Here is a 26,283-nt window from a genome sequence, read left to right on the forward strand (position 1 = left end):
GCCCAAGGACGATCACATGACTCACCCCGGCCAATCAAAGCCTGCGGCTGCGCCTGTTAGAAGCAGGCGATTGGACTCTTTGGGCTGGAGGGAAAGAGGCGTGGGGCTCTGGGGTCACCTTTGGTGCGGGAAGGGGGTGCCTGCCAGCTGCCACTGGAAAGGCTCAGAGGCGGCCTGACGCCGGGACCCCGCAGCCCCTGGGACCAGACGCCCCCAACTCTGACACAAGCCGACACACCTGTGCACACACACACATCACGGGTCACCAGACATCTCCCTGGCTAACTCTGCAGCCAGCCACCACGCTCCTCCCAAGCCCAGCTCCGGCATCAGGTCCCCCGAGGGCCTCCTGCAACCCCACCACCACCCCGTCTTCCAGGCCACCCAACAGTGGCTTCCCCAGCACCGCCGACAGGACCCGCATCCCAACCCCAAGGACTCCTCGGGTCTCCGTGTCCAGCACAGGGCCTGGCACGGAGTCGGCACTGGTCCATGAGTGTTTATTGAGTAAATGCACTACTGGATAGGAAGTGGCTTAGAGTCCAGTGTAACGTGGCTGGCGGGCCTGGCCCGGTGGAGGACGTGGGGCCTGCTGGAGGAGACCCTGCCCCCTCCCCCGTCGCCCTTGACCTTCACACACCCCCCACCCCCATTCTGCAGATGAGGCTCGGAAGGGCGGAGCCGCTGGCCCAAAGTCACAGGCCCCCCTGTGCTCCTCTGCAGGGCAGGCAGGGAGGAAGACCCCGGGGCGGGGCGGGGGCTGTCCTACGTTTATTGGGCGACAGGCTGACAGGAGGAGGGAGGGGTAATAACTTAAAAACCGGAGGCGACAGCGGCAGCCCCTCTGGAGACTGCGGTGGGGGAGGGGGTATTTACAAGGATTTCTACAAAGTTGCCCCGCGCCAGCCTGGGGCAAGAAGAGGGGTCCGAGCAGGAGGGGGCGGGAGGGGGAGGACCCCGCCTCTGTGCCCCTACTCCCGGCCCCCCATTCTCCAGTCTGTGGTCTCAGCAGCTCGCCCTGGCCCCGGCCAAGGCCCGAATCTCGAGCTGAGCTTTCCTCAGTTTCCCTTCCTGCCCCCAAAGTCTCCGCCGGGTGAGGGGAACAGGAAGGCGCCAGCTGCCCCCGCTAGGACCCCCGGCCTTCTCCCCGCCTGTGGTCCCAGAGGACAGCAGAGGGGGCACCTTGGCCCCGAGCCTAACTCGGGGAGGCCGGCATGACGAGGGGAGGCCGCCCTGCCCGCCCCCTGCCCTGCGGCGGCCGCTAGGAGCCAAGGGCAGGGAGAGGAGGGGACCCAGGGCCGAGGTGGCTCAGAGCTCCAGGTCGAGGCGGCTCAGAGCTCCAGGTCGTTGGAGATGCGGGTGACAAGTGTGCGGAAGGCCAGGGCGGTGCCGGCCACGCGGCGGAACAGCACGCCCCGCAGGCCGGGCCGGGGCAGCTGGCAGACCTCCACCTCGAAGTGGGACAGGGGCTCGGGCCCGCCCGCACCCCCGTGCAGGCAGGCCAGCAGGAACGGCTGTGGCTGGCGGCAGCGGCAGCGGGCGGCCGCGGTGGCCTGGCGCAGCGCCGCCATCAGCGCCTCGGGAGGCCGCGAGCTGGTCAGCTTCACACTCCAGGGGAATCGGAGCAGCCGGGGGGCGGTTTCCGCTTGATCCCAAGGTAGATGGCAACTGGGGGGTGGGGGAGGGGGGAGACAGCAGAGGTCAAAGACTCCGGGAGAGGCGAGCACCGAGGAGGGGACGGCCCTCCCCATGTCGGGCCAGGTCCCTCGCTCTCCCCTCCCACCAGGGACGGAGTCTCAGCTGGACACAGGGATGCCCGGGCTGGCCTGCTCCAAGCAGGTGCAAGGTGCGCGGCTCCGGGTCCTTCCAAGTCCCTCCCTCCCGAGGAAGCCGTGCGCCCAGGACACTCTGGCCCCACCTCAACCGAGCTGGATTGTGCAGTAGCTGAAGCCGGGCCTGACTGCACGGAGAAACAGCTCCGAGGGCTGGCAGGGGACCTGGGCCCCTGAGCTGCCCACCAGCTGGCCTGGCCACTGCACGCTGTGGCCCTCTTGGGGCAGCAGCTGACCGCATGGCCTACACACGGGTCCTTCTGGGATGACCCTGCTTTCCCCCGGCACCAACCCAGAGGCTGGTCTGTCTGCAGAAGGGGCACGTGGAAACTGCTGGTGACTTTTTTTAATTAAAGAGAAGCTCATTCGAGAGGCAGAGGGCGCTCCCCTCCGCTGTTCACTCCCCCAGTGCCCGCAGTGGCTGAGACAGGACAGGGCAGGGCAGCAGCTGGAGGCCGAGGACTCCAGCCGGGTCTCCCACACCGGGGGCGGGACCCAGGGACTTGCTGCCTCCCAGGGCGCACATTAGCAGGGAGCTGGAGCCAGAAGTGCTGCCAGGAATGACCTGAGGAGCTCTGATGTGGGGTGCGGGCGTCCTAGCTGCTGTCCTAACCTCTGGGCCGAGCGCCCCCCGCTCTGGGGGCCTGACTGTCCCAGGTGGAGCATGGCTGGGGCCGGGTCATGGGGATGGTCGGTGTTCCCACAGGGAGAGAGATGTGCAGCCCCAGGCACCAAGAGAACCCCCAGAGGAGCTTCCAGAGGGGCGCTCCAGCGTAGGTGGGCTGACTCCACCCATCACTGGCTGGGCTCTGGCCAATGAGAGCACTCCGCCTCCCTGGCCACTGTGATTGGGTCAAGGAGGAGCATATGACCACGTTGGACCAATCAGAAATATGCTCTGGCCGCAGTCCTGGGCCTGGGGGTGGGCATGTGACCTAGTCCTAACCAATGAGAGTCAGCCTTGGGACCCTGTGGGAACTACTGGGAAGGGCATCTCCGAGCTGGCGGAACACCAGCGGCAGGGCTTGGCAAATTACAGCACTGCCCGCTTTTGTAAATAAAGTTTTATTGGAACGCGGCCACCCTTGGTTTTTGTGCTGGAAAGGGCGGCGTTAGAGCTACAAGGCCGAACTGAACAGGCGAGCTGGGGGCTGGCTGGCTGTGTCCAGGCTTGGATACCAGCGGCCCCTCCACCACTGCTGGAGGCAGCACATGGACAGGGAGGGGAGCTGGGACCGGGCCGTGGCCACAGGTGCTCAGGGGCACGGGGGCAGGAAGAGGAGGGAGGGCTCGTGGGGCATCTCGGCGAGGAGCCCCGGGCCCGCACTCACCTTGTGACCTCAGGTCCCCCGACTCTCTCAGGTTCGTCTGTGACCCTAGGGAAGGCATGGGGGACAGAGTGTCTGACGGGGCTGGGACCCCACCCCCCAGCCCTGCCCTCTCCATCCCAGCTCTGAGCCCGTTAGTGCAGGTGGCAGGAGACACCGAGAATTCGGAAGATGAGAGGCAAGGGGCGGAGACACACTGACAGAGAAGGGACCAGGGACACCGCGCCGATGCCCGCCCCCATCCAGGGCGGCCCCTGCCTGCCCACCGGCCTCGGCTGAGCTGGCCTCTCACTCGTCTGGTTCTTTCTCTACTGGGATAGCGGCAGCCAGCAGACTACCCATGAGTGACACGTCGCAAAGCGTTTCCCGAGGGTAACCCCAGCCCCGTGTCACAGGAGGGGGCGCGAGGCCCAGAGAGGCTGAGTGACTTCCCCAAGGCCACTCAGCAGGTGGACGTCTGGACGCGCTTCTGGCCAGGCTACCTGTTCACTAAACCAGGAAACCAACACCTGGCGCCGCCATCAGAGCCCGCCCCGGGCCCACACACATGCACAGGTGAGGCCAGCAGGTGGAGCAGCCCCCCCCAACACTGGTGAGATCCGCAGGCAGGCGGGCGGGCGCAGGCGAGGACGGGACTTACTGATCTTGGACCCCTGGGGCAGAGGGGCGCCCGAGACGCAGCGGTTAGAGTTCTGTCGTTTAGAGGGATCAAGGGTGACCCTGCAGGGGGAGGAGGGGGCGAGGGGAGACAGGGCAGGAGGCGGAGGAAGAGGAGGGTCAGGGAGCAGGAGGCAGAGCACAGAGGACAGGTTAGGCCCCCGGCCCCCGCCCGGCCCGGCCCTCGCCGTCCCGCGGGGCTCACCTTCGGGTCAGTTTGGAGGTCAGCTTGGTGAAGAGGTTGGTGGTGGGGCGGGGCCGCCCGGCGGGCAGGGGCGCGGCCTCGTGGGCCAGCGTGGGAGAGGCAGGGGGCCCATTCTGAACGCCCCCGCCGCCGCCGCCCCCCGCCCGCCGGTCCCGGACCTGGCCCCCGTGGAAAGTGCTGCGGATGGTGGAGCCTCGGGCCAGGCGGCTCCGCTCCCCGGAAGGCGGAGCCAGGCTGTGGCTGGAGGGGGAGGCAGGGGGCACCCGTGGGGTGCCTGAGCTGTGGGCAGAGAGAGGCGAGTCAGGGGAGGGTCCGGGGCAGGCCAGGCTCCTGCCCCTCTGAGGCTTCTCTGTCCCGAGACCAGAAATTCCAACCAGGCTAGAGCTCAGAGGTGGGGCTGCCACGTGCAGTTGTGTAGGCTGTGCACTGCACACAAGCCTGGTGTTATGTCACCGACTCTCCTCTCTCCACAGGCCGCCTGTCTTTGCGTGACTCCCTTGTTATTTGCCATCCACACCTCGGGAACCAAACAAGTAGACCAAGACTCTGCTGTCCGAGCACTCAGCATCCTGGGCCACGCGAGGGACAGAGGCAGGTGTCCAGGCGCCTGCACCGAGGACGTCTCAGCAGGTGCACACCTCCAGGAGGGGCCTTGATGCTAATTCTCTCAAGATGCTGGGGGGGGGGGCAGTGGGCTACTGCCCCGGCCCCTGCTCCGGCCCCCATGGATGTTCTGATGGCAGGAGGCCAGACTTCCAGTTTCAATGTCTCCTGACCTTGGCAGAGGCCACCACCTCCCGGGCTGGCATCTGTCCCCTGAGTCGGGCTCTCGGTAACCAGACCCTAAGAGTTAAGGGCCTTGTGTAGGCATATCCAGCCAGCGACTACATTTCCCAGCCTCCTTTGCAACTGGAGGTGGTCACGTGACTCTGCTCTGACCAATGGGACGCAAGCAGCAGTGCCCGGTGCATTTCCGGGTCATGCCTTTCCTAAAGAGACAGCTGCTTGCCCTCCCTGTCTTTCCCCACCTCCCGCGGGTGGGAGACAGCAGCAGGTGGCACAGAGGGGAGGCAGAGACCCCGGGTGACCACAGCAGCACCAATCCCGTGGGCTACCTCTGCCCGACGTCAGCAGCTGCGCCCTGGCGTCCCTGCAGGACAGCGGCCAAGTCCACAAGGGGGTTCGCGGCCCCCCCCCCAGAAGGCCACGAGCCATGGTGGCTACGGCACACTCCGGCGTCTCTGCTCCTTGCCTGCTGCCGGCTCAGTGACCCGGGCCAGGTGCTCGGCCTCTCGGAGCCTCACGTACTGAGCTGTAACACGCGGACCTAGAGTCCACTCAGCGAGCCCTCGGGGCAGCAAGCAGCACACACGGAAGCCTGGCACGCAGCTGCGGCTTCCGGAATGTTCTCTGGTGTCATGTTTATTTCACAGCCGTGGAGAGCGCTCTCATTGGCTGCTAAGTGTCAGAGCCTGTGCCAGGGCCAGGACACGCTGACCAGGGTGTGGAGCTGCAAGAGCCTCAGGGCTGCTGTCCAGCAGGGACCAGAGAGGCCTCGGAGACTCGCCCAGAGCATGGGGTGGGCTGGGGGCGTCGGGGCTCAGAACCGAGCGGCCACAGAGCCACGCCTGTGCATGGCAGCACGTGGGCTGAGCAGGTGCAGCCCCGAGCACCCCCCATGGCTGAGAGCACCCGCAGCCTGAGGAGCACCCCAGCAGGCGCCAACCCCCGCCACCGCCATGGGGGCCTCTCTGGGCGGAGAGCAGGGCCACAGCTTCCCTGGTGCTGGTGGCTGATCAGTTGGGGGGGTCACGTGGACAGAGGCTGCCCAGGCAGGGTCAGACCCACACTCGCTCATCTCCACAGCGCGGGGGAGGGGGGTCCTGCTCACCTGTCCCTGCCTGCCCCTCACAGGTGTTGCCCCCGCCATACCTGTTTTCTTTGCCATTTGGCAACAGGGAGGGGCGCTCGGCGCCAGGGCGCTCCGTGCACACGTAGGTGTTGCGGCGCGCCATCACGCTGGGGGGCAGGTTGTTCTGCGGGAGACACGTGGTGGGGGGGTGTCAAGGGACCCCGCGCTCCTCCCCCTTACTCCACTGCCCCACCTCCTCCTCCCCTCCCTGAGTCCTGCTCCCTGTCCCAGGTGTCAGCCCATGCCGACGCCCACCCGTCCTGGGCGCCCTGCAGCTTGGGTCACTCGGTGCGGCCTGAGCCGGCGGCCCACAGAGCCAGCCCCGAAGTCGGCCTCCGGCGGGATCGCTCCCTCTTCGGATGCTGGGAAGAACATCCCCGGGGGCTCTCTCCTCCCGCATCTGGAAATCACCCCGTCAAGGTCACTGGCAGACGGCAGTCCCCGGTATCGGCTCAAACTCGTTGTGTCGCGACCAGGTCCTCCTTGGCTCCCGTCCTGCGCCGGCTGCGGCCGTTTCTCCAGGATACCCGGCTTCCTCCCACGCTGCTGATTCTCTTTATGCTTCCTGGCTGCTTCCCTGCGGCCACCTTGCTCTGTCTTCCCTAGCCGCTTCCATACGGGCCCGGGTTAACCCCAGCGCCCGCTGGCGGAGCGTCCCTGTGCCGGGCGTGGCGGGCACCGGTGCGCCCAGGACGCCCACACTGAGGCTGGCAGGGCTGTGCAGCAGCTGAGCCCCCGAGGCCCACGCCGGCCTCCCGGACACAGCGCCGCTGCTGGCCTCCGCGGCTCCAGGTCCGATCCGGCTCCCTGCCAGCATGCCTGGGAAGGCAGTGGAAGATGGCCCAGGTGCCCGCGTCCCTGCCGCCCGCGGGGGAGACCTGGATGGAGTTCTTGGTTCCTGGTTTTGTCCTGGCCCAGCCCGCGCTGTTGTAGCCATTTGTGGAGTGAACAGAACCAAAAAGTTCTCTTTCTGTCTCCGTCACTCGTGAAGGTTCTCGAAGGAGCCCATCTCGTAGATGTGAAGACGGAGGCCCTGCCCCTGACTCCCGCTCTCGCCATCGAGGCCACGACCCCAGGGCCTGTGCTTTGGCAAGGCCATGGTGCTGGTCCCCTCTGGGCAGCGAGAGGCTCTTCCGGAAGAGACCAAGGTCCCCGAGTTGGATCTGGATTCACCAGGGCTGGCAGCTCGCGGGTTCCCCCAGCCCTTCCCAGGGCTTTGCCCGGAATCCTCAGTAACCCTAAGGCCCCTAGGAAACCCCTCCAGCCTCGGGAGGGGCGCTGTTTGCTGAGGAGCTGCCCGGGGGGCGGGGACTGAGCACAGAGGCCCCGCCCCTACCAGCTCAGCTGGCCCCTGGCCCCGCCCAGTCAGCTCGGCCCCGCCCCCATCATCACAGCTCAGCTCGCCCCGCCCCGCCCCCACCAGATCAGCTCGCCCCGTTCGGCCCCGCCCAGTCGGCCCCGTCCCCGGCCCGCCACTCACGGGCGCGCTCGTGCTGTCCTTCCGCCGCTCCGGGATCTCGGCCTTGTTGGGGTTGTGGGCGCTGCTGACCATGGGGCTGGAGGGCGGCAGCCCCCGGCTCCCGCTGCCCGCGGCGCTGCAGCTCGCCTTGCGGCCCGCCAGCCGCTCCTCCTTCAGCTCCGCCTCCCCGGTGCTGGTCGGGCTGCGTTTGGGGTGCAGGGGGGCGGGGGACGGGCCGCCTGCGGAGGGAGGGGTCCATCAGAGCCAGTCCTGGGTGAACCTGGGAGCCCAGAGTCCCTCCCAGAAGCCACGATTCTCGCGGCCAGCAGGCCCCGACGCACCCGGCGTCTGCCCAGCACGGGGACAGCCTAAGGCCCTTACAGGGGACCGGCTGGGGCCAGCATCCTGGTGCAGCAAGTGAAGCCCACACCGGACACCCGCACCCGCATAGGCCCCAGTGCCTGTCTGGCTGCCCCGCTTCCGATCCAGCTCCCTGCTAAAGCCTGGGAAAGCAGCAGAGGATGGTCCACCCTGGGCACCCAGTGGGAGACCCGGCTGGAGCTCTGGGCTCCGTCTCAGCCTGGCCCAGCCCTGGCGTCAGGTCATCTGGGGAGTGAGCCAGCAGACGGAAGAGCTGTGTCCGCCTGCTTCCCGAGCATCTCCTCAGTGGAGCCCCACGAGGCGGGACAGGCAAGCAGCTGGCGCCTGGAGCAGCCCCCCCTCAGCTTCATCCGCACCTGCGTGCCTGGACACGCGCACCCCAAAGGCTGCCATTCGTATTGGACAGGGAGAACCTACGAACTGTATGGACCTCTCTTCTTTCCTTCTTTTTCTGTTCTAAACCCCCCCGCCCCCATATCCATCCGTGTTTGTATCTGAGTAGAAAGTCACAAAGTCACAGAGCACTGCCGACCACGGACGCCTCTCCTGGCTCCAGCCTGACCCTGCAAAAGCTCCGTCTGCTCTCTCTGTACCTCTCCCCTCTCCGCCTTTCAATAAATACGTACATTTCAACAACTTTTATGTATTTTTTAAATATAATACGCTCTTGGCTTCACATGAGTCACCCTTTTTTAAACTTTTTTTTAAAAAGATTATTTATGTGAGCAGAGTTATAGAGAGAGGCAGAGACAGAGAGAGGTCTTCCACCTGCTGGTTCACTCCCTGAATGGTCCCAATGGCCAGAGCTGGGCCAATCCGAAGCCAGGAGCTACTCTGGTCTTCAGCGCCCACAACCCCAACAAGGCAGAGATCCCGGAGCGGCGGTGGGTCAGGGGCCCAGGCACCTGGGCCATCCTCCACTGCTTTCCTAGGTCACAGCAGAGCTGGACTGGAAGAGGAGCAGCTGGGATTCGAACTGGAGCCAATATGAGATGCCAGTGCTGAAGGCAGAGGCTTAACCCACTGGACCACAGAGCTGGCCTTTCAAATAGATAAATCTTAAAAAACAACAACAACAACATAAACAAAAAACCAGGAAAGTGTTGGGGGCAGGTGCTCAGCCTGGAACGTAAGACATCTGTGGGCTGGCACGGTGCTCACCCGGCACTGCCGCCACCTAACACGGGTGCTGATGGAGTCTGGGCTGCTCCACTCTCAATCAGCTCCCAGCTAAGGGCCTGGGAGAGGCACGGAAGACGGCCTGCACCCATGCGGGAGACTGGGAGGAAGCTCCTGGCTCCTGGCTCTGGCCTAGCTCAGCCCTGCCCCTTCTGGCCATCTAGGGAGTCTCCCATCTTTCCAATAAGTAAAGCTCAACAAAACCAAACAAAGACACCGTGTGCCTAGGTTGAAGACCCAGCCCTGGCTCCTGACCCAACTTCCCCGCAGTGCCGACCCGGGGAGGCGGCAGCCGCGGTACAAGTCCTTGGGTCCCTGCCACCCGTGGGGGAGACCGGATGGCGTTCTGGGCTCCTGGCTTCAGCCTGACCCGGCCCTGTCTACTGTGGTCATCTGGGGAGTGACACAGAGGATGGAAAAGAAAAACAAAAATAAAGAAATCCGTTTCTTTGTAAGTTTAAAGTTACCATCCCCTCCCCGTGAGGTTCTGGAGGCTCCCTTGGAACTTGCTCGGCCAACCTGGCGTCTCCTCGAGGAGGAAGCCGAGAGCCAGGGAGGGGGCAGCCTGACCCCCAGCCCTCCCTGCTCAGGGCTCGCGCTGCGCCCGGATGCCCCCTTCCCCACCCTGCAGAGGAGGGGGTAAAAATGCGAGGGAGCCGGAAAGCACCCCTGTGGGTCCCATCACGCCCCCTGGAGGTACCAGGTGGCCCGACAGCTGACTGCCGGCTAGGATGGACGGCACCTGCACCTGGCCACGGCAGGCTCAGTGTGGTGTTGGTGGGGCAGCGGCCACGGCAGGCTCGCGTGGTGTGGGCAGGGCAGCGGGATGTTGCCAGACAACAGGAAGGCGAAAGCTCGGGCAGGACAGGAGCCACTGCACGGCCGGAGCCGGACCGTACCCGCGAGGACCACCGGGAATGAGCGAGTCCGCGGAGCCGGGGGACGTGCAAGCGGCTGCACGGGGCGCGGGGCGGGCTCGGTCAGCGGCCAAGGGCTCAGGGTCACAGACGGACTTTTGGGTAATAAAAAAGGTCTATGATGGGCGGCCACTGAGTGGTACCCTTGCAGTGGAGAGCTGTGTGCTGTGTGCATTTTCTCAATCAAGCGATAAAACAGTGAGAGGGTGACCATCTGACAGGGGTGTGGGCAAAGCCTCCAGGCTGCTGTGTGGCAGCGACTGAGCGGCCCGGTTTCTGCAGCGAGGGATCTTATCAGTTGCAGGACCTGGGGCGCCATCTGCGCGGCCTCCTGTCCCGTCTGTGTTGGGGAGAGGCCAGAGGGCCAGCTCTCAGCAGCCACTTTGCACACCCCATCCTCCTGCGCCCCAGATCCGCTGGAGGAATCCCAACTGGACTCAGAGCGGAGCGCTGAGCCAGAACAAAGTGGGCCAGAGGGCCTGGCCACCGTCCGTGCTGGTCTCACGCGTGAGAACCCCAGGGCTGCGGGGTCCGGACAAGACGAGGTGAGTGACAGACCAAGCAGAGGCCAGACAAGCAGAGAGCGAGAGGCGCGCGGCTGCCCTGAGCGCTCCGGTCCATCAGCTCACTCCCCAGATGCCCCAGGACTGGGCCAGGCTGAGCGGAAGCCTAGAACTCCATCCGGGTTCCCCACGTGGGCGCGACCGGAACCCAGCCATCAGCTGCTGCCTGCCAAGGTCTGCGCGGAGTGGGGCTGCGCCCGGCACCGGTTACAGGTGTCCTAACCGCTGGGCCCAAGCCCTAGCCTGCTCCTCCCCTGGGCGCCCCGGCCCCGGCTCCGGGCAGGGGGAACTCACAGAAGTCGCTGTGCCGGCGCTGGCGGTGGTAGGTGGACGAGGAGCTGCGCTGCCCCTTGCTGTGGCTGCTGCCTTTGCTGGAGCTCGTGCCGTTGGTGGTGTCGCTGGGCGCCCGCACCCGTGCCAGGGCCAGCCCTGGGGCGCCCCGGTCCCCACCCTCCTGCAAGAGAGCAGCTGCACCTCAGGCCCTGCCCCTCCACCCAGGCCCCGCCCCCTGCCCTGGCCCCGCCCCTCTGCCCCGCCTCACCCTTGCCCCCTCTGACCTCAGTCTTCCTGCCCAGCAGGAGGTAGGTGGCAGTCACTTCGTTGTACTTCTGGCTGGTCAGGGCCTCTTTGATTTCTTCCCGCGTGTAGCCCATGCCCACCATCACCTCTGTGGAGCGGCAGAGAGCAGGTTCAGCCTCACCGCGCATCTGGGCGTCGCTCGGCAGCACCCCCAGCAGCGGTCTGTCCTCAGAGAACGTCTCCCCGTCACCCGGCCTCGGTTCAGGGATAGCCGGTGCACCAGCCGAGGGCTTCCGGGAACAGGAGGGGCCTGCCTTCTCTCCCCGACAGGGCGGCCAGGCTGCCCTGGGACAGGTGCCCGTCCTGAGTGCTGGATCCGACCGTGCCTGAGGCCTTCTTAGCGAACCACGGGTACACATGGTCACCCTCAGGTCCCGACCCTGACCCACGGGCGGCAGTTCCACACGGTTCAGCCTGCCCGTCCCTGGTGCGGCCTGTTATTGTGAGTGTCTGGGGTAAGCCAGGTTAACCCGAGCTTTCTGATTAAGTCCCGGTTACCGCAGGCAGGCTGGGGCGGGGCCTCGGCTTCCCCTGCTGGGCAGCAGAGGTTGGGATGGGGGGGGGCAAGAGGCACCTGCACAGACCCCCAGCGGCTCGGCTCGAGCTGGCCTAGGAGTTTTCTGACTTCTCTCCTGCGTGGACAAACTGTGACGTCCCTGACCCCGCTCCTAGATGGGCTCCCGGTGGCTCCCGCGGCGGCGAAGCCACAGGTGGCGGGGGACCAACAGCACCCGGCGGCCTCGCCCCTCACCGATCCGCTTCGTGTCCCCGAGGTCCTCCTCGGGCTCCGTGTACGGCGTCAGCTCCTCGCCCTCGTAGCCGATGTTCATCCACTTGTCTTTCATGATTTGCTGCGGGGTGGGGGGAGCTTCAGAAGGAGTGGGGAGATCGCTGGCCCCGCCCAGCACCGCCCCCGCCCCTAGGGGGCGTCAGGATGGGGAGAGGCGGGCAGGGCGAGAGGGAGGGGCCGCAGCTGGCACACTGGGAGCAGACAGGGCAGGGCAGGGTGGGGGTGCAGCCAGCTCAACTGGAGTGGACAGGGGCAGGGCTGGGGGCAGGGCAGAGGGCCGGCCGGCCGGCTCACCTCAAGCGTGCAGCGTTTCGCTGGGTTCAGCACCAGGAACCTGCGCAGGATGCTCTCACAGTCCGTGGACATGTAGAAGGGGACGCGGTACTTCCCGCGCAGCACGCGCTCCCGCAGCTCCTGTGGGGACCGCGGACTTGTGGGCGCGGCCTGGGCTCCCCGCACGCTGCACACCCACGGGCACGGGGGACACCCCGGCCCCCGTCCACTACACACCCACGGGCACGGGGGATACCCCGGCCCCCGTCCACTACACACCCATGGGCACGGGGGACACCCCGGCTCCTTGCACACATGTCAGGGGACACCCCGGCCCCTGCCCACTACACACCCACAGGCACGGGGGACACCCCGGCTCCCCACATACTACACACCCACGGGCACGGGGGACACCCCGGCCCCCGTCCACTACACACCCATGGGCACGGGGGACACCCCGGCTCCCTGCACACCCACGGGCACGGGGGACACCCCGGCTCTCTGCACACACGTCGGGGGACACCCCGGCCCCTGCCCACTACACACCCACAGGCACGGAGGACACCCCAGCTCCCCACATACTACACACCCACGGGCACGGGGGACACCCCAGCCCCCGCCCACTGCACACCCACAGGCACGGGGGACACCCCAGCTCCCTGCACACCCACAGGCACGGGGGACACCCCGGCTCCCTGCACACCCACGGGCACGGGGGACACCCCGGCTCTCTGCACACACGTCGGGGGACACCCCGGCCCCTGCCCACTACACACCCACAGGCACGGAGGACACCCCAGCTCCCCACATACTACACACCCACGGGCACGGGGGACACCCCAGCCCCCGCCCACTGCACACCCACAGGCACGGGGGACACCCAGCTCCCTGCACACCCACAGGCACGGGGGACACCCCGGCTCCCTGCACACACATGGCGGACACCCCGGGTCCCCGCCCCTGCACACCCACAGGCACGGGGGACATCCCGGCTCCCTGCACACACATGGCGGACACCCCGGGTCCCCGCCCCTGCACACCCACGGGCACGGGGGACACCCCGGCTCCCTGCACACACATGGCGCACACCCCGGGTTCCTGCCCACTGCACACACATGGTGGGGGGCGTTGGGCCCCTCCCACATGCTCGCATCACTCCTCCTTGTCTCTCCAGCACAGAGGGGCGCGCTCTGAGCCCCAGCAGGGACCCAGGCTCCATCTGTGACATGGGACGTGGCGGACACCGTCCTCTCCCGGAAGCCTTTCTCAAGCGACCCAAGCGTTCACTCAGAGGAAGCCTCACAGAGCAGACGCCAGTCCCGGCGAGGCAGGGGCCGCTCAGGAGGCCCGGGTGACCCCTGCAGACTGCCCCCGCGCCCCGCGCCAGCACCTCTGAAGCTCCTGGCAACGCTGGGTCCGGGGCAGGCGCTGTTTCGACCCCACAGGCAGGGAGAGCTGCTGTGCCTACCCTCCCGCCCCTCAGCCCCCCAGGACCGGGCCACAGGCCAGCCCTCCCTGAGCCCCCGCACCCCCACCGCCCTGCTAAACATGGCGGGCCCTGGGTCTCGTGGCCTGGCGGACCCCGTCTGCATGGAGAACGGAGGCAGGAGTGGGCACCGGCCTCGCAGTGAAGCTACCTTCCAGGCACATCAGAGCACCTGGCGCCGGCTCTCAACTCCAGCTTCCTGCTAACCCCGGGGGCAGGGGCCACGGCTCCAGACCGGCGAGTCCCTGCTGCTCACCCGGGAGGTCCTGGATCCACCAGGACCGGCCCTGGCCACTGTGTGCACTTGGGCAGCGAATCAGAGATGGGAGCCCTTGTCTGTCAAGTCGATTAAAAAAAATTAAAACAAAACAAAACAAAAACCTGGCAGAGACAGCGGGGCCTGGGTCAGGGGTCACCGCGGAGGGAGGCCGTGACCTTGAACAAGTGTCCATCCTGGGCCAGGCACACAGGTGTGCAGCGTCACACACAGCGCCACCTGCCATCCAGGTGAGGAAATGCCCGCCCACAGGGGTGAGGTCACCTGCCCTAGGGCGGAGCTGTGCTGTGGGTGCGGCCCCGCCCCCAAGGAATCCAGAGGCTGGGAATTCAAGCCCCCCATCCTGCATTCCCGGTGTTTGGAGGCGGGGCCTTTGGGAAGGCAGCGGGGTGGGATGAGGTCCCAGGGCTGCCCAGCTTCCCGAGAGGCGAGAGGCGCACAGCCCAAAGCTGTCCTCACCACACCAGGACGCGGCACGCAGGCCCTGGCCACATGCCGGCCCCACACTCTCCCAGCCTCCAGAGCCATGAGCCAATAGATGGTTTTTGTCTTTTTATGGATTTATTTCCTGGAAAGGCAGAGTTAGGGAGAGAGACAGATCTTCCACCTGCTGGTTCACTCCCCAGATGGCTACAGCAGCTGGGCCTGGACCAGGCCACACAGGAGCCAGGAACTGCATCCGGGTCTCCCACATGGATGGCAGAGGCCCCAGGACTTGCCCCTTCATCGGCTGCTTTCCCAGGCACATTAGCAGGGAGCTGGATTGGAAGTGGAGCAGCCGGGACTGGAACCGCCGCTCATACGGGATGCCGGCATCGTAAGGCGGCAGCTTTACCTGCCGCACCACGGCGCCGGCCCCTACCTTTATAACGACCCAGGCTGCAGCTCGGGGTGGGAACTGGACCCAGGCAGCTGCATGTCCATGGTGCAGACAGCACCGGGCCCGGCCCCTGGGGGACGCTCCCAGCCTCGCCCTGCTGCCGGGTCTGGCTGCGAGTAGAGGCGGAGTTACAGGGAGAGGAAGTGCAGAGCTGGGGGTCTCTGGCTGTGCGCCCCCGGCGGGGGGCTGCGCATGCCCAGAGCCTTCCTTGGGGCGACTGAGCCTCTGCGGCTCCGCTTCTGATGCCGCGCCCGCTAATGTGCCCCGGACGGCGGCTGGTTATGGCCCAGGTGGCGTCCGGCTCCTGGTTCAGCCTGGCGCAGCCCTGGCTGCTGCGGCCCCGGGAGTGACCCGGGGGCGGGAGGCCTCTCTGCCTCTCCCCTTCTCCAACTCTGCCTTTCAGAGAAATTCAGAAGTCTTGAAGGAAAGGCTGAGGGCGCCTTGGATGCAGGAGACGGTGAGCTGGGGTCTCACAGGGACCCCCGACTGGGGCAAACGCCGGGACTGGCCGGCTGCCTCCCGCGGGGACCTGTGTGGCCCACGGCAGCCTCGTGGACCAAGGGGCACTGCCCGCCCACCCAACCCGCTGCCCCCTCCATGGCCTCCTGGGACCGCCTCGTGTCACTGAGCGCTGTGTTTGCGAGGCAAACCCACAGCATGGCCTCCGTGAGGGCAGCCAAGGGTTCACACAAAGCCTCAACACGGTGGACGCCCAGGGCTGGGCGAGCTGGGAGTCGAACCCACACCTGTCAGCGGGGAGCCCTGACCAGCACGGATGGGATGGCCTACCCGGCCCCGCCTGACCCCGCCCCGCGCCACGTGACTTTGGCAGCCCCGCCCGGCACCATGACCCCCGTCATGTGCCGCCACGACCCCCCGCATCACGTGCCCTCCAGTCGGCCCCGCCCCCCGCCCCCACCATGCTCTGTGCCTTCCAGCCAGCCCCACCCCTGCCCCATCACGTGCCCTCCAGCCAGCCACGCCCCTGTGCCACGCCCCATGTGACCTGCCCTCCAACCGGCCCCGCCCCGGCCCCGCCCCGCACCTTGAGGTTGTGCCCGTCGAAGGGCAGGGAGCCGCTGACGAGGGTGTAGAGGATGACGCCCAGGCTCCAGATGTCCACCTCCGGCCCGTCGTACTTCTTGCCCTGGAACAGCTCCGGGGCGGCGTACGGGGGGCTCCCGCAGAACGTGTCCAGCTTCGAGCCCAGCGTGAACTCGTTGCTGAAGCCGAAGTCTGCGATCTTGATGTTGGCCTCGGCGTCCAGCAGGAGGTTCTCGGCCTGGGGGAAGAGGCAGAGCGGGCAGACGGGGGCTGGCGGGCCGGGAGGGCCGGGCTCTGTGGCCACCACCGCCCTGGCCGCCTCTCCCACTCGGGGTCCGTCCTGGGGAGCCACGCCCGGCCAGGGGCCCACGCCCGGCCAGGGGTCCAGCCCAGTTCGGGCGAAGGCGCTCAGAGGGCAGCACTCCCAGGACCCTCCACCAGAGGGCGCGCGACCTCCAGGTTAATCCGCACCACCTGTTGCCCCCCCAGGCGGCGCAGGTGCAACCACCTCGCTGACCAGCAGGTGCCCGCGCCTGACTGCAAAGTGAGCGCGGACAAGTCCACAGCACCTAGTGCAAGCATCTTGTACTTTTTTCCCCCATCTTTCCTGCAATTGATTTTTACTGGGGATTTTACTAAAGAGCCTGTCTACAATGGATGGGAATGTTTCTCTTTTTCTTTTCTTTTTTTTTGACAGGCAGAGTGGATAGTGAGAGAGACAGAGAGAAAGGTCTTCCTTTTTGCCGTTGGTTCACCCTCCAATGGCCGCTGCGGCTGGCGCATCGCGCTGATCCGAAGCCAGGAGCCAGGTGCTTCTCCTGGTCTCCCATGCGGGTGCAGGGCCCAAGGATTTGGGCCACCCTCCACTGCCTTCCCGGGCCATAGCAGAGAGCTGGCCTGGAAGAGGGGCAACCGGGATAGAACCCGGTGTGCCGGCGCCGCAAGGCGGAGGATTAGCCTATTGAGCGCCGGCGCTGGCCATGTTTTTCATTTTTAAAAACTGTGTTTATTGGGGCCGGCGCTGTGGCACAGTAGGCTAAGTCTTTGCCTGCAGTGTGGGCATCCTACATGGGCGCCACCGGTTCGAGTCTTGGATGCTCCACTTCCGATCCAGCTCTCTGCTGTGGCTTGGGAAGGCGGTGTGGGAGATGGTCCAAGTCCTTAGGCCCTTGCACCCGTGTGTGAGACCCGGATGAAGCTCCTGGCTCCTGGTCTCAGCTTGGCCCATCACAGGCCGTTGCGGACATTTGGGGAGTGAACCAGCAGATGGAAGACCTCTCTCTCTCTCACTGTCGCTGTCTGTAACTCTGCCTCTCAAATAAACGGATAAAATCTCTTTTAAAAAAATTATTTACTTTACCAACCAAGAAAAGAGAGAGAGAGAGATCTCATCTACTGGTTCACTCCTCAAATGCCCACAATAGAGGGGGCTGGGCCAGGCCAGAGCTGAGAGAGAGGGACTCACTAGGGTCTCCCCCAGTCTCACTGTCCACTCTGCCTGTCAAAAAAAAAAAAAAAAAAAAAACCTGGTATTTTTTCTTTTTCTTTTTTTTGACAGGCAGAGTTAGTCAGTGAGAGAGAGACAGAGAGAAAGGTCCGCCTTCTGTTGGTTTACTCTCCAAATGGCCGCTATGGCTGGAGCTACGCCGATCTGAAGCCAGGAGCCAGGTGCTTCCTCCTGTTCTACCATGCGGGTGCAGGGCCCAAGCACTTGGGCCATCCTTCACTGCCTTCCCGGGCCACAGCAGAGAGCTGGCCTGGAAGAGGGGCAACCGGGACAGAATCCGGCGCCCCGACCGGGACTAGAACCCGGGGTGCCGGCGCCATAGGCGGAGGATTAGCCTAGTGAGCTGCGGCGCTGGCCATCTTTTATTTCAAGAAGTGGTCCCCTAAAGCCCACAGCGCAGGTGCTCACACATGGTGTCAGAATGGGTTGATGTGAGCCCAAGGCTCACGCATCTGATGTCAGCTAAGTGAGGTGCAGCTCTCCCCACAGCCCGTGGGGGAACGGGGACACCCAGAACACGGGGTCTCCAGAGGGGGCTGCCCCCGCTCAGCGCCAAGCACCCTACATGGCCCAGCCCCGCCCAGCACAGCCACAGTGGTGTCCGTCTGTCTGCCTGTCTCGCCGTGATCAAGCTCTCAGGTCCCCATGGTTTCTAAAACGCTGCAGGCCGTGTGACTCTGGGGCCTGAAAAGCTACACTGGCAAGGATTCCAGAATGTTCTGCAGCCTGGGAGCTGCTGAGGCCCTGGGACTCTATCTCCCCCAGTGTCCTTGGCCACTGTGTCCCAGGGGGCCTAGGACACTTTGTTTCTTTTCCCTCTGCTCAGCCTCCGGTCCCCACCTGCTCCCCCTCCCCTGCCCGCCAGCCTCCCTGTGGCCACAGAAGCTTGGGAAACTCAAAGGGGGTGGGGGTGGGGGGTGGGACTTGGGAATGGGGGGGTCTCAAGGCCACGGTTGGGGGGCTTACCTTCAGGTCCCTGTGTACAATGTTTTTCTGGTGACAATAGTGCACAGCCGATACGATCTAGGGGGCGGGGGGCGGTCCGTCACTTTGCAGCCCCCCGCCCGCCTCCAGCACAGGCCAAGCCCCTGGGCACACTGACTCGGGCACTGCCACAGACGCCTGTGGGTCCCACGCACACACAGGCCCCCTGGGGCACCTGTACAACCAAGACATCACAACTCGCCCCTCTCAACTCACACCTGGGAGCACCTATGTGCTCACGGTGCCCCTGGAGGGAGACACGCATCCCCCGCCCGCCCCGGACGGCTGGGTCAGGGCTCAGGACCCCCAGTCACCCAGGACGGCTGCGTCAGGGGCCCCTCACGCCCCAGACAGCTGGTCAGGGCACCGCCCGCGCTGCCATCACACCCTTGCCACTCTCAGCTGCCCTCACCTGTCGCGCCCAGGCAGCCTGGCCGGAAAGGCGACCTCCAGAGCCCGCCCCAGCCCCACACGCCTGGCCGCCCCCACACCTGCAAGCTTCCACAAGCCTGCCTCTCGCATCCTGACTCACGCCCTGGTGCCCACGCAACCGACACCCGCACACCCTGAAGATCCTCCCGCCTGTCTAGCTGAGCAGCTGCACCCCCCCACGGGGCTGGGGCTGCTCGTTCACCCCCTCCCAGCCAGGGACCCAGCCCCAGCCCCGCCCTCGGCCCCGCCCCCACCCCAAGCCACACCTGTCTGAACTTGGCCCGGGCCTCCTTCTCCTTCATGCGGCCGTGGGACACGAGGTAGTCAAACACTTCTCCTGGGGGCAGAGCCGGCCGTCAGCAGGTGCGGGACGCGGGGGGGAGGGTTGTGGGGGGGAGGGGGCGGGGCCTCACCTGCGCTGGCGTACTCCATCACCAGGTACAGCGTCTTCTCCGTCTCGATCACTTCGAATAGCTTCACTGCGACAGTGGCGGGCATCAGCCGGTTAGGTGGGAGGAGACCCCCACCCTCCGCCTGTACTTGGTAACCACCGGAAGTGCTGGCCCTGACCCTCCCCCTCAAGAACCCTCTGTGGCTCCCTACTGGTCGCGATATTTGCCAAACACCTGGGCTTCACTTCCCACTGCGCCTCTCACGGTGCAGCCGGGTCCCTGGCGCCTGGCACGGAGCAGCCACATGGCAACCTGCACCAGGGACGGCCGAGCGAGAGTGCCAACCCTGCTCCCAGGCAAGACAAGCTGCCTCCCTCCCTCCATCTGCCTAAGGGTTCAGGAGACGTGGGCCACAGCGACCCGGGAAGAGGGCTCCTGGTCCCACCTGGCCCTGAGAAGCCACGCTCTCGGCCCTGGCCTCGGCCCTGGCCCCGGCCCCGCCCCCCGCCACGCCCGGCCCTGGCCCCGCCCCTCCTCACCGATGTTGGGGTGGTTCAGGCCTTTCATGATGCGCACTTCCCGGAACAGCTGGGCACGGCCAGAGAGGCGACAGAGGTCAGGAGGCTGAGTGGCCTGGCCGGGCGGCCGCCCACTGCCCCAGGGCCCCTCCCCGCCGCCCCCTCTCCCTGGGGGCTCACCTTCTGCAGGCTGCTGGGGTTCAGCTGGGTTTTGTCGATGATCTTGATGGCGACCTGGAGGTAGAGGAAGGAGGGGGGAGAGGTCACAGCGGCACAGCCCTTGACCTGGAAGCAGTCTCCCCACTCGGCTCGCGCCAGGAGGTCCCTCCCGTCCCCTGTCGGGGCCTCCGGGCCTTTGCACCTGTCACTACTGGGACACCCGTCCCACGGCACGGCGCCGGGTCCGAGTCCTGGCTGCTCAGCCTCTGAGGCAGCTCCCTGCTCCCGTCCGCCCTGGGAGGCAGCACGGGGCGGTCCACCCACATGGGGGACCCGGAAGAAGCCCCTGGCTCCACCTGGCCCAGCCCTGGTCACTGTAGCCACTTGGGGAGTGGACCCAGCAGATGAAAAGCTTCTAACTCTGCCTTTCAGATAAACGCGGTCCCGGGCCTGCTTTGTTCCCCAGGGCCTTGGGGCCGGGGGCAGCAGACACAGACCCCCTGGGCACTCTGGGCACTCTCAGAGGCCTGCGGGAGGGCACATGGGCCCCGCAGACGGGGACACTGCGTTACTCATGGGGGAGAGGGTCCCTCGGCCTCCCTCCCAGCTCCCGAACGCCTGCGTTACAAAATCTTGTCACCGCTGCTCTGACAGCGCGCGGCGATCATCTGGTTCCTCTGCCGACATCCGGGAGACACAGGGATGGAGCGGGAGCGGGAGGAGAACCCGCCTCTCCGGGCACCGCCGGCTCCGACGCCACCCAGCCCTCTCTGTGCTAAGCTCGGGGTGGAGTCTCGTCTCTGTGGGCACTCCCGTGTCTCCGCCGCTGCTCTTACAGCCAGACTGGAGCGTTAAAGACCCTGCCCTCGAGTGTCCCCAAGAATTGGCACAGAACCGGGAGTTTCCGGAGAGTCTGCTCATCCGTCCACTGGGGCTGGGGCCGGGCCGTTCGCGGGTGTGAGGGGCGCGGCAGGAGCCTGTTGGTTCTTCTAGAACTGGGCATGGGGCGCGCATGGGGGGGTGGCGCGTGCATGCAGAGGGACCCAGGAAAGCGCCTGTGTGGGAGCGGGGGCGCCCATCTGGGAACCCCGTCCGTCCACACGTCCTTTCTGCACTGAAGGGCAGGTGGCCAATGCCAGGCCGTGGACACCGGGGAGGCTCCGAGGCACCAAAGTCCACCAGGCACACAGGGAGCTGGCCGGGCCACCCCAGGAACACAGACCAGGCCTGTGCCGCCGGCCCAGGGCTCCCTGACCCTCTCAGCCCCGGACCCCACCCCGTGCCACCACCCGCGCGCTCACCTCCCGGCCGGTGAGGATGTGCCGGGCCAGCTTGACCTTGGCGAAGTTGCCCTTGCCGATGGTCCTGAGCAGGCGGTAATTGCCCACGTGCGGCTGCTCCTCGGGACACGAAGCGATGGAGTTCCGGCAGCGCGCGCCCAGGGAGCGGCTGGACCAGGACGGCCCCTTGTCGGAGGAGCGGCCGCTGCCCAGCGTGCCATGCTGGGTGGGGAGACGGAGTGTGAGCCCGCGGGCCCCGTGCTGGCCCCGGGGAACCGGGGTACACTGGGAGCCGCCGTCTCCCTCCACGGAAAGATGCCAGGGACCCTCAGCATCCAGGTCTCGCCCCCCCCCCCCCCCCACCGCTTCCCGGGTTCCTGGTGGCTCCGGCTTGCACTCTGGACGCTGTGGCCTCCAAGCCCTGCCCGTGCTCGCCCCAGGCAGCCCTCAATGCCTCGCCCCAACCACCAGCAGCCCCAGCACCACGTGTCCTCACTGCCGTCCGCCCTGAAGCCCCCAAAACGCACTCCAAATCCAAAACCAATGTGCTGTTCCCAGGGGCCGGCGTCCCCACTGGAGTCCCGGCTGCTCCACTCCCATCCAGCTCTCTGCTGTGGCCTGGGAAGGCAGCAGAGGATGGCCCAAGTGCTTGGGCCCCTGCACCCATGTGGGAGACCTGGAGGAAGCTCCAGGCTCCTGGCTTCCAACCCTGGCCACTGTGGCCACCTGGGGAGCGACCCAGCAGACGAAGACCTCTCTCCCTGTGTCTGCTTCTCTCTCTGCTAGGCTGCCTTCCGAATAAATAAATAAATAAATCTTTTTAAACTCAAGACCTTCTATTCCCACCTCACTGCCCCGACACCTGACAACATCGGTTACCCACGGTCGACCGCGGCCTCCAGACATGGCACAGCCGACTCCGGGCGTGCGTAATTCACAAGTTCCACACGATCTTTACGACAGTGAGTTCACACGCCGTCCTGTCACACTGCTAGCTACTCAGTCGCCGCTGTAGCTGACTTACAAACCACAACCAACACACCCAGCACTGCACCCAGCGGGCTGGGGACTGTCCCCGGCTCCGGGCGGCCCCTGGGATCCTGGGCGAGGGGCAGCGACCGCGTCCAGTCCCTGATGCCCCACATTCCGCTCCACGCCAGAGCCAAGTCTGCACCGTGCCCCAAAGTCCCGGTCCCCGGACCTCCTGTCGCCCAGGCCACCATGCCTCGCCGTCCCTGACCGCTGTGTTCCTGCCGCCCTGTCCTGGCCCTCTGGGGCCGTCCCCTGCCCCTGTGCTGCCTGGGCAGTCACCTGCCTGCTCCACGCTCTGCCCTGTCCCGCCCGCAAGCCCCAGGGACTGTGCCTCCCTTTCAGGGCTGCCAGAGGCCCCAGCCAAGGCGGCTCTGCTCAGACCTGTGGCCCTCCCAGGACCGGGTGAGAAGCAGGACAAAGGGAGCTGAAGAAGGCAGGCAGCCAGGTGGCCAGTGAGCCCTGCCGGGCCCCTTGACCATCACGCCAACGACCAGTGCCGGGCACTAACGCAGCGCAAAGCCTGGTGTGGCACCATCACCCCCATTTTACAGGTGGGGAAACTGAGAACAGGGCCAGGCAGCTTCATAGGGGCGCCCTGGGGTCTTCCACAAAGAAGCTCCTCCCCTACCTCTCACTCCGTGGGAGCCCAATGGGGGAGGCTTGGCCGGCCGGGAAGGTGCGGGTCAAGGTCATGTAACAGCCACCCTCCCCCAGCCCTGGCCACTGATGCAGGCGCCACACTGACCCACTTTCTCCAGCCAGGACCCCAAGGCGCAGGCGGGGCCAGTCCATGTCCAAGGTCAGGGGACTGGAACCCAGGCCTGCTGTGTCCTGGGCCCCGGGGCTCCTCCAGGAGGCTGGGAGGGGAAGAGATCCCCGCTGAGATAAGGCTTGGCAGATGCACCTGCTGCTGGGTGGTCCCAGGGGAGGGGGCAGCGTGCGGGATGCGGCCTCTCTGAAGGTGGCGGGGCCGAGGGACCCCGGCAAAGGGCAGCTGGGGCGGTGGGTGACGAAGCCCCCAGGGGACGGGGGCGGGAGCTAAACTAGGCTGGCACCACCAGCTGGTCCGGCCCCCCTCCAAGCCTGGCTGGCACCCCAACACAGCACCCTGTTGCTAGGAAACCTGGAGAGGGTGGCCCCCTGGTGGGGAGCCCTGGGACTAGGGGTGGGGAGCAGGACCCCACACAGCTGTCACCATGGTAACCAGGTAGCCGGGAGAGGGTTGCAACCTCAGATTCTAGAGATACTCAGGTGAGCCCAGTACGGTCAACAAGCAAACCTCAGCCGCTCGGGCTGGAGGGGAGTGACCGTGTCGGTCATCACGGGGCCCCGCTGGCCACAGCTGGAGGAAGTCCCAGCGGGAGTCCCATTTCACAGACAGGAACACTGAGGCTGAGAGCGGAGGTCCCGCCGCTGGGGAGGGACAGGAACTTGGTGTGGCCCGAGTGTCTGAGTACCTAGAGCGGTAATAACAGAGCGAGAGCAGGGCCTGGCCCTGTGCTTCCTGCTCCCACGGGCTCCCGAAACCGGCCAGGGAGGAGCTGAGAGCCCCGCTCACGGCCCAGGACACTGGGCCCCTGACTCACCCTGCGGGCCGGGCTCCGCCCACACCAGGGCACAGGTGGGCCCCAAGGCGACCCCAAGGAGGAGATGTGGCCGTGGTGACAACGGAGCAGGAGGGGCAGACACGGGCGGGGGTCCGGGCTAAGGGGTGCGGGGAGGGGGGCAGAGGCTGGGGAGGAGCCTGGGACTGCTTGTGGGCAGGGTGCAGAGGGGTCAGGAGCTCGGAACGAGGGGCAGTGCCTCCACCAGGGGGGCTCTGGAGTCCTGAGGAGGAAGGGGCGGCCTAGGGCTCCGCGCCCGCCGGGCCGCACATCTGGGCGGAAGGCTCCCGGCACACTGACCCCAAGAGCAGATGCCCAGAGCTGAGACAGGTCCACCCAGGAGTCTTCTGGAGGCAGGACCTGGAGTTGGGCCTTGCAGCTGGGGACGGCCCAGCAGTCGGACACCCCCGCCCCCGCCAGGCACGGGGAGCCCTGGGTGCAGGAGGCATTGGGGGTCTACCAGGAAGGGCGGCCAGGGCGTGGGGAGGGCGCCTGCCCAGAGCTGACAGGGAGGACAAGGGCAGGGTCAGGCTGGTCCAGGGCCTAGAAACCCGAGCTGGGGCTGGGGGCCTGGAAGTTGGAGGCCAAGGCTTCTTGGGAGAGGAGGAGGCCAGAGAGGGTCCCGGGGCGCTGGGAACCCAGGCAAAGGGCTGCCCGGAGGCCAGGGACCAGGCCTGGGCATGGAGGCACCTTGAAGATGCCAAACAGGGCCCTGGGCCGCGGCGAGGTGGGAACCACCCCTCTTGTGAGGGGCTGGCCCCCGGCGGCCAGCCAAGGGGCAAAGCGCAGAGCCAGCACCCAGACCGGCCAGGCCAGAGCCCAGAGCCCAGGCAGCACAGGGCCAGGCCCCGCCAGCACAGGCCGGCCCTGGGCGGGGGGTCCGCGAAGGGGCGAGTTGTGGGCGCCGCCGGCCCGAGGGGGAGACGGCTCCCAGCACGCCGGGGAAGGGAGGGGCTCCCGGCGGGCCGGGGAGGGGGCTTCCTGGAGCGAAAAGCCCCGAGCGGAAGCCGTCCGCAGAGGGGGCGAGCAGGGGTCCCGGGAGAGGGGCGCCCCGGGCGTCGGCCCGGGACGAGAGGCCTGCAGGTCCGGGGCAAGGCCGGGTCGGGGTCGGCGCGGCGCCGGGCTCGGCGGCCGGACCCAGCCAGCGTCCCCAAGGGGCCGGGCCCCACTCACCGTGTCCGAGTTCCGATCGTTGCCCGGGGCCAGCGCCGTCCGGGAAGACATCTTCTCCGGGTCCCGGGGGGGCAGGGGCGGCCGCGTGGGGGGGGCGGGGATCCCGGGGTCCCCTCGCTCCCCCTCCCCCCCCGCCGGCCTGGGGACGCGAGCTCAAAAGCTGGGCGCCGTGGACGCCCGGGTCCGCGCCGCGGGACAGGGGGCAGGGCGGGGGAGGGAGGGGGCGCAGGGGGTCCTAGTGGCCCCGCGCGGCGGGGGCCCGGGGCGCCATGGGGGCGGCGGGCGGGGGCCGGGGAGGGGGCGCGGAGCCGGCCGGGGCGGCGGCGGAGGGGCCGGGAGGAAGGGACGTCAGGGGGAGGGGCGGGCGGGGCGGGGCCTGGAGACCCCGCCCCCCGCCGCCGGCCCTTAAAGGCGCAGGCCCGGGCGGGTCCGGGGCTCTGGGGGCGGAGGCAGGTCCGGGCGCGCCGGCGGGTTGCGTGTGCTCACCGCAGCGCAGGGGTGGACAGACCCCCCCGAGAGGCGCGGAGGGGGACAGGGACGGGTTGACCCAGAGAGGCGGGCAGAGAGCCAGGAGATACGGAAGGACACAAAGACAAGGACACAAAGAGGGGACCCCCGAGGGAGAGAGAGGACAAGAGCCGCGCCCCGAGAGGACGCGCGGACGGACAGAGAAGCCCCCCGGGGCAGGCCCGGGCAGGCCCCACGCTCGCCCCAGCCAGGAGGTCCCGGCCGCTCCCCCGACGGAGCACCAAGGGCGTGGGGGGTCGGAGAGGCAGGGCGAGCCGGTGTAGGGCTGACTCACCTTGGCCACCCCCGGAGAGGGCCACACCCCAGAGTTAGGGGCCAGAGTGTCTTCCTCCCGGGCCCGCAGCCCCGCCCGTGGGGACCCCCCCCCCCCGCGTCAGCCTCCTGCAGAAGGAGGGGCCCGGGTCCACACGGACAGGGCTGAAGCGAGTATTCACCTGCAGGGCGGGCCAGCGGTCCCCGTGCACAAACCGAACCCAGAGAGGGCAAGGGCTTTGCCACGGCCACACAGAAGGCCCAGGGGTCTCTGCCGCCCCGCCAAGTTTCACATCCTGCCTCCACTTGCGTGGGTGTGCGGAGAGCAGCCGTGTGCTGGGGAGTTTGGGAACTGGAGCTGGATGGCAAACACGGCCGTTGGAAGAACTAAGCTGCACGATGTACAGTTAAACAAATGCTGCGGAAAACAAAGGAGCCACGAACCCATCACGCCTTGATTATTTGTATCCCACTGCCGTCGGCGATCCTGGGTCACTCTCGCCCCTTGTGTCTGCACAGGGGAAGCAGTCACGTCATCGGGGTCGTCCAGGCGCCTGCCCGGGGAATACCGACCCTGTGGCAGTCATCAGATGCGACAGCCGGGTCTCCCACCCCCGCCCTGCCCCGCCCCAGACACCTGGCAGAGAAGCGGCGTTCCCA

The 26,283-nt window shown here is 66.8% G+C and overlaps 1 protein-coding gene across 2 annotated transcripts; it reads right to left on the bottom strand.

Annotated features, from left to right (window-relative positions):
- Positions 1 to 485: 485 nt before the first annotated feature.
- On the bottom strand, positions 486 to 25,010 carry MARK4 (microtubule affinity regulating kinase 4). Of its 2 annotated transcripts, XM_062176657.1 has the most exons (18): positions 24,844 to 25,008; positions 21,056 to 21,256; positions 19,776 to 19,829; positions 19,617 to 19,665; positions 19,099 to 19,164; positions 18,952 to 19,022; positions 18,236 to 18,292; positions 15,764 to 16,000; positions 12,097 to 12,216; positions 11,764 to 11,863; positions 10,991 to 11,100; positions 10,728 to 10,887; positions 7,415 to 7,632; positions 5,955 to 6,058; positions 4,023 to 4,301; positions 3,801 to 3,880; positions 3,164 to 3,208; positions 1,515 to 1,668 (listed from the first exon to the last, which is right to left on the bottom strand). In XM_062176657.1, the coding sequence occupies exons 1-18, from the start codon at positions 24,892 to 24,894 to the stop codon at positions 1,604 to 1,606; spliced, it is 2,067 nt and encodes a 688-aa protein (XP_062032641.1). In that variant the 5' UTR covers positions 24,895 to 25,008; the 3' UTR covers positions 1,515 to 1,603. The 2 variants fall into 2 exon arrangements, with proteins under 2 accessions (XP_062032640.1, XP_062032641.1); XM_062176656.1 differs by lacking the exon at positions 3,801 to 3,880 and having other exon boundaries at positions 486 to 1,668; positions 24,844 to 25,010.
- Between the last annotated feature and the right edge of the window lie 1,273 nt (positions 25,011 to 26,283).

The sequence above is a fragment of the Lepus europaeus genome, chromosome 19 (assembly GCF_033115175.1).
Source record: "Lepus europaeus isolate LE1 chromosome 19, mLepTim1.pri, whole genome shotgun sequence".
Lineage (NCBI taxonomy): Eukaryota > Metazoa > Chordata > Mammalia > Lagomorpha > Leporidae > Lepus > Lepus europaeus.

Excerpts from the sequence above, each read along its gene's own strand:
- MARK4 (XM_062176656.1), bottom strand. The coding sequence starts at position 24,894 with ATGTCTTCCCGGACGGCGCTGGCCCCGGGCAACGATCGGAACTCGGAC. Across the intron at positions 19,830-21,055 it reads ACATCCTCACCGGCCGGGAG|GTCGCCATCAAGATCATCGA; the intron begins GTGAGCGCGCGG and ends CTCTACCTCCAG. Across the intron at positions 4,302-5,954 it reads CCAAATGGCAAAGAAAACAG|CTCAGGCACCCCACGGGTGC; the intron begins GTATGGCGGGGG and ends CTCTGCCCACAG.